Source organism: Callithrix jacchus, chromosome 3, assembly GCF_049354715.1.
Source record: "Callithrix jacchus isolate 240 chromosome 3, calJac240_pri, whole genome shotgun sequence".
NCBI lineage: Eukaryota > Metazoa > Chordata > Mammalia > Primates > Cebidae > Callithrix > Callithrix jacchus.
Genome location: NC_133504.1, coordinates 106,291,989 through 106,304,041, shown reverse-complemented (window position 1 = coordinate 106,304,041; position 12,053 = coordinate 106,291,989). Strand labels below are relative to the sequence as shown.

Genomic DNA, 12,053 nt, shown 5'->3' with positions numbered 1-12,053 from the left:
AAGTCTGGGGCAAAGAAAAGAAGTGACTCTTAAGTTTATTTTCATTTAGCAACAGTGTTAGCACTCTCTCTCTCTCTCTCTCTCAACTCAGTCAAGGTTACGTTAGTCCTAACTCCTTTTACTTATTGGTTCAAAGACTTCTTATATCGCACACGGTTCTGTTTTTGCCAAAGTTAATGAGACCTTTCCTAGAAAAGGAAATCCATTAAAAGAAATATTTCTTCTAGTGAATTTAAAGCAAACTTGACATTGTAACAACCTTAGATTTTTTTCTCAAAGTCATCACATTTACAAAATTGAAATTAATCTATAAATTTTTAGATAGTCCAGATTTTACAACCTTGCTCAGCTGTATTATAAATATATGCACCTCGGCAGAGTCAGATACCTACATTTCAGTTCAGGAGATTTCTGTGACACCTTGTCTGCTTCAACATGTACTTTTTGTCAATGAGAAATGTATATGTAAATTGAATATGTAGACGTTCCAAAGTGCCATCAGACTTTGAGAAAGAGCTATTTTTATTGCCCATTCCATCCATGTCTTTCCTCTTTTCCCACACCAGCATCCGTCAGATAATTATGGTTGTTTACCTCCATTCTAGACTGCTACAGCAAGAGACCCATGTGATTCTAATTGTCGTGCCTAGCAATAAATGCCAAGTAGATTCCTCTTAATATGATGTTAAAGGTGATGCAAAGGTACAGTCCTGTTTGCATAATGCTTTTCTTCACTATTGGCAGAAAAAAAAAAAATGAGTTGATGACATTCACTGGGAAAGATGTGTGAATCACTTCAACAAAAAATGCAGCACTTTGCACCATGATAAAGCTGTCCAAACAACAAACAAATTTATGTACTTTACTATCTCCTTTCTAATGAAAGAATTTTGAAACTTTGGATTTTTATTAATAAAGTTGCAGCAGACAGAACTGCTAATGTGAATAGAAAATAGGATTTAGAGAGATTAAAAGTCCACCTAAAGCTAAATAATCTCCCAAACGTCTCAAATCGTCATTTGCTGTTATTTCTTTTCATAGGTCTATCATCTACATTTCTAATGTACACTAAAGTTAGCCTTCTTAAATTTCGGGATTACCACAGTATTAATTGAAGAAAATTGAAAACTATAGCAAGAACTTCAATTAGTTTTTTTTTTTTTAGATTTGCTTCTTTTTAAAGAAAAAAAATCCTTGTGCATATATGTCATGTTTCATTGAATATAGTGAAATGCTGTTACAGAGATAGAGAAGGAATTTTTACTAGAAATTTGGAAAGCTGTGAATTTATTGTATTTGCTATGAAACTATAAGTGGAAATATAAGGGATATGGAATTAATTTGAATTAAACTACCTTTCACTTTCACAAAATCAAGGTGTATTTATATATGAAAAATACTGGATATTTCTGTTCTTGTGTCAGTTTGCTTAGAATGATGGTTTCCAGCTTTGTCCCTCTCCATGCAAGCACCACCTGTTCTCACTCATAAGTGGGTGTTGAACAATGAGAACACATAGACACAGGGAGGGGAATATCACAAACCAGGGCCTGTTATAATTTGGGGGGATAAGGGAGGGATTGCAGGGGGTAAGGGCGTAGGGGAGGAATAGCATTAGGAGAAATCCCTAATGTAGATGATGGGGTGATGGATGCACCAAACCACCATGGCACGTGTATACCTACGTAACAAACCTGTATGTTCTGCACATGTACCCCAGAACTTAAAGTGTTTTTTTAAAATGCTGGATATTTAGATTACTGGTTTCAGTTAAATGAGAGTTAATCCTACTGAAAACATAAAAAAAAAAAAAACCAAAAAGTTGTATGATTTCTATAAGTCTAAGGATCTTAAGTTGAAATATTTACAAATATGCAGCAGGATAGAATGGATACTACCCTCCTAAAAGTGTGGACATGGCAAAAGTAAGCATGTAAGATTCATGAATTTGGAATGCTTATTATCACATTTTCTTTTACTCAAGTGTAGATTTTAAGATCTCTGCCTAACACATTAGTAGAGTCTCCTTGAATATTTGTAATTGTGGTGCTTATAAAAGTTAACATGTAGAAGGAATGAATGAATGATTTTTCCTACCCACAAATATTAGAATATTTATATTAAACATTTTTGTTTTGACCACTACCCTACTTACTATGAATACCTGTCTAGAAATTTTACAATTGGTTCTTGATTGTTTTTTTTTTTTTTACATTTCTATCTATATCACAAGATGTGATGCATACTTTCCAGAAGTTACAATTAAAGTTTTAGTTATTATCTTTATTCAGTTTTAAAGACTTTGTTTTATGGTTGCCATTTTAACTATTTTAAAAATATATTCAGTCAAGCAATTTTTCTTAACAGTAATTTGAAATGGAATCTAGCAACAGAGAGGTATTGCTTAGATGGTGAGGTTATAAGAAAAGCTGTGAATCTACAATGAGAGGATTCATTATCCATCTTGGAAAGCACTGTATAGCTCTTAATTAACAGGCCCACACAAATATGCCTTTATTTGTTGCTAATGATTTATCAACATTAAATTGGAAAAAATATAGTCTTGATAAGTATTTTTCACTTTTAGAGATAATGCTTGATGGAAATTAACTAACTTGGATAATGTGGAGTCTTGGAAAGTTATTTGAAAGCTAAGAGTGGATTCTTATTTAAAAACCAAAATGATACATCATTTATTCAGATATAATCCTCTTCTCAATTTCCTATGAGTTTATGTTTTAAAATTGTAACTAGTTTTGTTACATGAAAGTCTATCATGTGTTGATATAAACGTCTCTAGATTTGATATGAATGGAGATCTTTAACATTTGAATAAAATTTTGTAAAGATGTGACCCATAGAATGCTGTCGCAACATTCAAAATACAAGAACTGATTTCAATTTGGTTATTGTTTTCCACTTTGTGACTATAATTACTACTTTAAGAGTTCCAAATTACTGAAACATACAACTCTGAAATTTAATAAACTGTAAATATATGTTATCGAGAAAAAATAGTAAGCATCGAGTTTCATACTGCATTTAACAATTCAAAACAAGTTTTCTTAAAAAATTAATTGTAGATGATTTGATTTCAGATTTTATAACAGGGTTTATTTCTCAATATATGAATGAAAGGAGTGCCAAATGTTTGTAAGTAATCTATTCACCAATAGTTAACTAATTTAGCTGAGTCATTCGTCAGATATTTGAATGTTAACCTAACTAAATTGAATATACATGAAAATATGCCACCTTGCTATTCAAAATCAGATAGCCATTACTTTTATAGCACAAATGGGACTAAAATTATATATTTAAAGAGGGGTGCCTTAAAAACATATATACCTTAATTTTTAATCATGTTTTTTTCTTTCTTTTTACAGCTAAATAGAAACTTTTAATTCAAAATTTATAAAAACAAAAATGTAACAATAAATGCAGGTGTTGTATTTACTTAAAATAACATGAACCTCAAACTCAGAAAAAATGGTTCTAAGATGATGAGGTGTCTGTAAGAACAGGTATTTCTGACTAGTTTTTTCACTGTGCCTTCTGATTTATTCCCTTTTCTTCTCAATTAATCCGTTTATTGTCACTTTTTTTTCTTGCTGTCTCTACTGTTCCACACAAGGTATTTGCTTTATTTATCATTCTATTTTAGATATAGTTTTGATTTTATTTGTTTTCTTCATTCTTTGTCAGGCTTATCAATAGGATAGGATCAAGCTTCCACAGTAGTGAGGATTAATATAAGTTTTCCTGTAACTGTTTGAAATATATCTTCAGATAATCTGTATGGTAAGGTTGCTTCAAACCTGAGTAAACCAATGCTTATTTGAGTCTGCATTCTTAGGGAACTAAAGCAAGTGCATTGTGTCTATGACTTCACATTTAAGTGCATATATGTGTTTGGAATTAAGGAAGCTCTAATCTTCAGAAGGTAGGTCTCAGTCAGAAAGAGATTGGCAGGAAAAAGTTTTAAGTGGCATGATAAAAATCATCCACATACCACAGGAAGAGGCTAGGCTAATACAGTAAATAGCTAGAAAGAGGGAAAGGCACAAGGGAAAAATGCAATGTGTGTTATAATTCCATGGAAGGCAAGTTCTGAATATTGCCTTTCTTTTGGGACCAAAGTAAAATTTTACATGTAGTTAAGCTTATCATTTTTGAACTACTAAAGAGTAAATGATACTCTTCAGATCAGGTAAAATGATACGTTCAGATCAGGTAAAAAGAAAAAATAAATGGCATTTTCTTTGCTATACAGACAACAGTAATTACGATTCTAAGCTATTGTGTTTTTTTAGGAGAGGGAGATGTATATACACACCTTCTGTCTTTAGCGTAGGATGTAGAAAGTTGGAAAGAACATTGTTTCCACCTTTATAATAACACAAAAACTGGAGAAAATTCAAATTCACAATTTTTCTTTAACTATCAGAGTTAAAGTCACAGGGACGACAACTAACCTGTATATAAGTAAAGATAGATACCAAGAAGGTAAGACCAGATGTAGCAGGCACAGCCAGAAAAGAGATATTTTTCCAAATAAAGGGGGGGAGGTTAATGAATCAATAAGGATAAAGTGTGAGCTAGGAAGGAAATATAGTGAGAATTTGCACCTGCTTACAGGTTCTTTATAAACCTCACTGGATCTTCACATAAAAATAATAGCAAGATTCCTGAGGGGCTGTGCCTTGTGCTAAAGGCTTGCAAAGGGGAAGAACATCTACTCCAAGAAAGGCACAAAACTCTATTCTGTTGCTTCTCTCCATTATCCATACAAAACAAAAGCCTGAAATGCAGGGGAAAGAGCAATATATCATTGTCACTCTTAGAACCCTGGTGAAAATCCATTGCATGTAGGGGAAGGGAGCAGAAAAAGATCCTTTATTCTTGGGACAGAGACAAGAATACATCATGAGCCCAGAACTACAGGTGGAGGAGAGGCTGTAGTAGTGAGAAGGTCACATCAGTGAGAGCCAGGCACATAGTGCCTGCCTTAAGACTTAGAGTTGATCCGAGAAAGAGAGAATACCGCCCTCTCTGTTTTATACACTAATAACAATTGAGTCATAAATAATAATGGGATATGACTAGGAAAATTACAACTGTGTGGAGAGAGATTTTCTCTGAAACATAGTGCAAAGGAGAGACCTAAAGCCAAAGGAGGGATGCACATTAAGAAAAACCCTATGACAAACCAGTCACAATTCTAAATGCAAGGTACAGTTAGAGAAAATTTAAGCTTAGGAGTAACCATAGCAACAATGACAAACCCAGCTCAACACCTGCCTAGATTGACCTAGACTCCCACACTCAAGGCCTCGTAGAAGGAAAAGCATGCTCATTTCTGGGCGTATAACTTATTTACTAAAGTCTATGATGTGTTACATGAGATGTTTGCTTTTCACAGAATTTCTGGGGCTTTCAGAAAAGCAAGAAAAATCAAAACATTGCCTAGTGATAAAAGAATCAACAGAATCAGATTCAGATATTATGAAGATATTGGAACTAATAACAAGGGAAATCAAAATAACTACAATTATTGTGTTAAATAATTGAAAAGTTTGACAGCATGAAAGAACAGATGTCCAATTGCTAAGATAGAGCTGTAAGAATGAATTCATTGGAAATTCAATTCATTAAAAGTGATAAGAGATGAGGAATGCTTGGGATGGTCTCATCTGTAGACTCAACACAACCAAGGAGAAAATTATGAACTTGAAGATAGGTCAGTAGAAATTACCCAACTGAAACACAAAAGAAAAAAATGTGGTGAGATTATAGGATAGGGGGGAACATTAAGAAGCCATGGAAAAGTATCAAGTCATCTAATTTATTTGTAATTGAAATCCCAGTGGAAGAAGAGAGAGAGCAATAAAGAAGAAATGTTTGAGAAAAATGCCCACAAATTTTCTAAAATAATGGCACATACCAAATTATAGCTCCAAATATGTTAAAGAACAAATAGATAAAGAAGAACAATAACAACGACAAAACACACTTAGGCATATTATATTCAAATTGCTGAAAATTAGACAAGAGAAAGTCTGAAGGCAGCCAGAAGAGGGAAAAATACATGCTGCCTACTAAGAAACAAAGACAGGATTATAGTAGACTTCTCATCAGGTACTCTGTAAGCTATGAAGTGGATCTTTAAAGTTTTGAGAGGGATAAACAAGCTAGCTACAAAACATTCTATAGTCAGTGAATATATCTTACAGAAATGAAGGAAAAAATATGAAGTTTTTCTCAGAAAAATAAATACTGAGAAAATATATTGCCAGCCAACCTGCACTATGAGAAATGTTCAAGGAAAATATGATCACTGGGAGTGGAATAAATGAAAACTTTGCTTTAAAAATATCACATACAGAAATATCTGTACTATATTTATATGTAACTTATAGCATGTTGTGATTTAATGTGTGATCTTATTTAAATTATATTTGCTGCTAAAATGACCATATTTCCAATTTTTTTTGTAGTTTATGCCTCTTACCTCTATACTAGTTGTTTTACAGACTTTTTATTTGTGTATATGTATGCATTTATCTGTGAATACAGTTTTATAATATATTAAAAGTTCATGATGAATCAGAAAATATGAACAGAGTATGTTACAGAGGAGAGACAGGAACCAGTACTGAACTAGTAAAATATGAACGATCTAGTACTTCATTTGCTATTCCATACTTCCATACCTCAATGATTATAATGTGCATTGTCATGTTGTTACAGTTTTGTCTTACCTAAAATTAGCATATTCTTTTTCTATTGAAAAGATATTCAAATGTTTGAACTGTTTGAAACTCAACATTAGTTTTATATTGTCATATGGCCTAACTAAATTTTTCATTAATCAAGGAATATTTGCCTATTATGAAATTATTCTAAACCAGAATAACATTTAAATATTGAAAAGTGAGTAAATAAATTTAAAAGATAAGAAATGTTATGGGCTAATCCTAAAACAAAATAAAAGAATGTCTTGATTTTATATTTTCCTTTTAAATAATTAATGAGCTACCTAGTAAATTAAGTTTCCATCTTTTTTAATTTGGAATAATCAAAAATGCTCTTTTAGAATTTTAAAAGTTTTTGATTATTAAATTAGCACCTCTTTATTAAAATAATCGATTTTTTCTTTTACATATGTTATTTTATAATTCTTTTACCTTTCACAGTATTACTAAATATCTGTAAGCACCCAAGAGAGTGCTGTTTTTATTAAAGTGCTGGATCATTCCTTATTAAAGCTTATAGATATGTAATAAGATCACTAATTACATAAATTACTAATAACATAAATCACTATAATATAAATAACAAAGTCAAGATTAAGGGAACATATTGAAGAAATATATTAGTAAATGTAATTTAGGTTTAGCAGTTAGGGCCCATTGATATCATGGATTTTGAGGGTAAATTAAATTTGATCTATTATTACTTTTGTAGAATGTGCAAAATGTTTCAAAGGCTCTGTATTTGTTCGTTCTTACAAGGCTATAAAGAAATACCTGAGACTAGGGAATTTATAAAGAAAAGAGGTTTATTTGGCTCATGGTTGCACAAGCTGTACAGAAAGCATGACGCTAGCATCTGCTTGGCTTTTGGGGACTCCTCAGGAAACTTAGAGTAATGACAGAAGGCAAAGGGTGTGCACACACATCACAAGGATAGAGTAGGAGCAAGAGAGAGAAAGGAGGTGCCACACAGTTTTAAAGAGCCAGGCCTCATGAAGAACTTGCTTACTATCACAACAACAGCACCAGGAGGATGCTGCTAAACCATTCATTAGAAACTGTCCCTATCATCTAATCACAGTCCATCAGGCCCCACCTCCAACGATGGAGATTACAATTTCACATGAGATTTGATGGATACACAGATTCAAATAATATGAGGCCTTGAGTAAAGAATAACATAAGAAATTGTCATGACCTGACAATATATAATTCTAAATGTTCCTAGAGATTCTTGATTCCAATTCATGCATATCACAGATAAATGCTTGAGAGATTAAGTGATTTACCCCAACATCCCAGACTTCGAGATAAACCTACACTTCTAACTCATTTGTCCTATTTTTTATTCCAAGGTTTTCTTTAATATTTCTGTTAAAATGTTATATCTTTTTCCCCCTAAATGTGGAAAGTTTTTCTTTTTTTCTCAAACTAAGAAGTAATGCCCAAGTAACTCTTGAAAGGCTAATAGAAGTTAGTTTGTTGAATGTGAACAAGAGCGAGTCCAGGAGCATGTGGACAGCCTGGCAGAACTCAGAGGCAGCTTGTTTGAGGAGCTGTACATGGTCCACAGAGCTAGAGAACTGGGTGTTTATACAACTGAGAGATGCAGTGTGTGAAAAAGGCAGTGTCCTTGTTATAAATCAAATGAAATTCATGAGTATTGCTATTATTTCTCATTTGAATGAGTTTTGTATTAAGGCAAAAGACACTGAATTTTTATTAAAATTCAGGGTTCTGTTTTTTTAAATTTGTCCATAATTATGTTCAAGTTACTTGAACTTGAACTCCATTCTTCAATTTATTTGTGAAAAGAGATAAATATTATGATCTAATCTTTATATCAAATAATTAGAGATAATTGAAAATAAATATAGATCTTTTTTTTGTTTTCTTTTGCTTTGCTTCTTAAAGAACAAGCAGATCAGGTACTTCAACTTACTGCAGAAGTCTGATATTAATAGCAAGCCCTTAAATTGTAGCTGTATTAGGCCTCAATGTATTGCAATATGTAAAGAAAGAAGACATTCATCAGAAGCGGAGGGTTTAGGAGTCATTAAAACAGAGCAAAAATAAATTTTAAAAAAGTCAGAAGGTGAATCATTTTTATTTTATTTATTGTGGAAATGGAGGTATTCATTAACTGAGCTTGGTGCTTGAGTAATCACTTGTCTATACTATTCTATGCTCCATATGCACCCCTCTCATTATAATCTGTGATCTGCTTTCCCATATGACATCTACAGAGAGAACATAAGGCTGGGACCTGGGCTTAAATATCTGGTCCCTCAGCAGTGACAATTCAAATTAGAAATTAATAAATTAACATTGAATTTTAGACATCTTTCACATGAACCTTGTTTAGATAGTCAGCATATAAAAAATTTACCTGTTTTTAAATTTGAAAAGAATAAAGGTAAAATTTGGAGACAAAGTAAATGCACTGAGACAAGATTTCATGGGAGACCCTCACAGGAACATGCCTTAGGGGCCCTTACTCACTCAGCACCACCCACTACAACCCTTGCTATACTGGCCAACTGTCATTTAGAATCATGTGTACATCTATAAATAGAACTTATTTCTCAATTTCTATTGTTTGGGTTTTTATAGCATTTGTAAACTCGGTAGACATAGTAGATGTACAACAACCACTTAATTAAGGGACTTTTGTTATCTCTCTAGTAAAGTTTAACTTGAACAGATTGAGGTGAGTCCTTCTATTAAGAGTCTTTTTCTAACCTGTTATTTTTATCTATAAAATGTAAATTGGTACACCAAATGAATGGTACTTTATTTGTTTACCACTGCTTTTGTTTCAATTGACAATAGAAAGGAAAAAAAATCATCCCTTATAAATAAATAAGCACTGAACAGTAAGGTTCTTCTATAAAAACTTGCTAGTGAGAATGCATTCGATCCATGTTTTGAAGTAGTTCTACATTTTATACTTTGTTGTTTAAGTTAGAAAGTGGGATATATGGTGAGGTTTTTATTTTTTAACTTTTATTTGTTACAAACCAGAGAGTGAGTTTCTTTGTGTTCATGGCAAGGAATAGCCAAAAGAGGTAAAACATTGAAAAGAATAGCAAAAGATAGTATGTGGTCAGGCTGTCAAGTTTAAAAGCCTTTAAAAATTACATGATATTTTTTAGATCTGCAAAAATTTAAGACTACAATTGCTTTTCATTTATGTACTCTGAAGGATTTCCTTGGACCCTTCAGGAGTTAAGACCTTAGAGTTTTACTCCTTTTTCTTCCCTTCCCCTTTTTTTTTAATTCTTTCATTCTACATTTCATGTTGAGGCCACTCATTTATTGTAGGTAGCTGTAATGGAATGGTCAAGAAGTCAAGCATTCAGGGAAGAAAATGAAAACTCTCTGTTTGATTTCTTGATATTACAAGTAATTTACATTTTCTTAATTTGTATAGTCCCTTAATAACTAATACTGCAGTTGCTTGAATTTTTTATCATACTCATTCCTAAATCATCAGCAACATAGAAAATATATGTGAAAATTGCCTTTTAATGAGTTATAGTTTATGTGAACTTGTACAAATTATATATGTATTTCTTATTAACTGAAGCATGTTTTGAACAAGATCATTTAGGAAATTCTAGTGGAGACTAATAAATTATTTAATCTTCCTGACAAATCTGAAAAAGTAAACCTTAGCCCCATTTTAAAATAATTAATCTCTCTGCTTGTCTTAGTTTCCTGGGGCTGCCATAACAAGTTATTATAAACTCAGTGGCTTAAAAAAACAATGCATTCTCTCACAATTCTGGAGGCCAGAAATCCAAAATCATGATGGCAATAGGGTTAGTTCCTTCTAGAGGTTCAAAGGAGTGTCTGTTTTGAGCCTGTCTTTTAGCTCTAGAGGCTGCCAGATGTTCCTGATGTTTCTTGGTTTATGGCGGCTATTCCAGTCTGTTCCTCTGTTTCCACATGGCCCTTCCTCTGTGTATACCTCCTTTTTCCTTTGTTTTTAATCTCATAAAGTCATTGAATTTAGAATTCATCCAAGATAATCTCACCTAATCTAAACATCCTTAACCTAATTACATTATATGGATCCTATTTCCAAATGAGTTCAACTAAGGGTTTTGAGTTGTACATATTTTTTGGGGGTGTCTATTCAGCATGCTACAGAGTACAATGCCAGGGCAAGAATTCAAATTGGTTGTTTTTTTCTGACTTTATAGTACAAATTGTTTTCATTGTTTTACTCCAAATAAGTAACAATAAATATGGTTCAGGTATCCTATTAGGTAGAAGATGATACTCTTAATAAGATGACTAAAACAGAGTTCTGCCTTTGAGGTGTTTACACACTAATGCAATATGGCAAACTCTTTAATATCCAAAAAGCTAACAACGTCATCTCAATATAATGACAGAGAGAAAATATGATTTAAGCTATGTAATGAAATATATGACCAATACTACCTCTTTGGTTAGGGGTTTTTCTGTGTTATTTATAATCCTGAAAACAGCAAAATGAAATAATTCAAATAAATGCAGTGGATCTTATTTTTTACAAGATTAAAATAGAATTACAAATTTCTTGTATCAGAAAGTGAGATAGCCAAAATATACAAGAAATTATTTTTTAAACAAATATATTATTGTTTTTAAAGAGACAAAATGTTTACTATGACTAAATAGTCTGCAAAATTACCATAAAGATTTTGAGTACAAAATTTATTAGAAAGTCTATTATCTAAATGGTTATATAATTTTTCTAAAGAAATTTTAATATTTAATTACTGAAATCTGAGAAACTTTTGAAAAGGTAAAATATCGCTTTTATTATTTTGTAAAGATCATGAAAAATTATTTTAGAAAATATAGAAATAGAGTTATAAAGATGTATTTATATAGATGCATATGTGATTTTGCAAAATGTATACAAAGGGAAACCTCTAGGTTCCTTTGTTCTTGTTGTTGCTCTTTCTTCTTTATTCTCGAGAAGAATGGCTTATGATGACAGAACATCACAGTTATCCTATTTGCTCTTTGGTGTTATGCATCATACCATGAATCATTCTCTGTTTTTATGTTTATATATCAATAATTGCATATAAATAACTGTTTTAAAAGCCATTTGAGTACATTTTACATTAGAATATTTTATGGAGAAAAAATACAAATTAAAACAAAACTTTAATCTAGGGACTTTATAGTAACTACACAAAGATGTATGCCTTCTATAACAGTCTATCAGATTATTTGCATGACAATGTAGCTTTTTAAAATGAAATATTGAAGTCTAAAACAAAGTAATCATAAAAT

General features: G+C 31.9%; 1 protein-coding gene across 7 annotated transcripts in view; it reads left to right on the top strand.

Annotated features, from left to right (window-relative positions):
- The window catches only part of CCSER1 (coiled-coil serine rich protein 1), a 1,385,530-nt gene that overhangs the window by 1,111,624 nt on the left and 261,853 nt on the right, over positions 1 to 12,053 (top strand). For 2 of the 7 annotated variants that reach the window (XM_054253147.2, XM_078366826.1), the window contains one exon: positions 3,635 to 6,614. The exons of the other annotated variants lie outside the window; for them this stretch is intronic. In XM_054253147.2, the coding sequence (XP_054109122.1) occupies positions 3,635 to 3,717 (83 nt within the window). In that variant the 3' untranslated portion in view covers positions 3,718 to 6,614. Of the gene's footprint in view, positions 1 to 3,634; positions 6,615 to 12,053 lie in introns of those variants that run through there. 7 annotated transcript variants of the gene reach the window in all.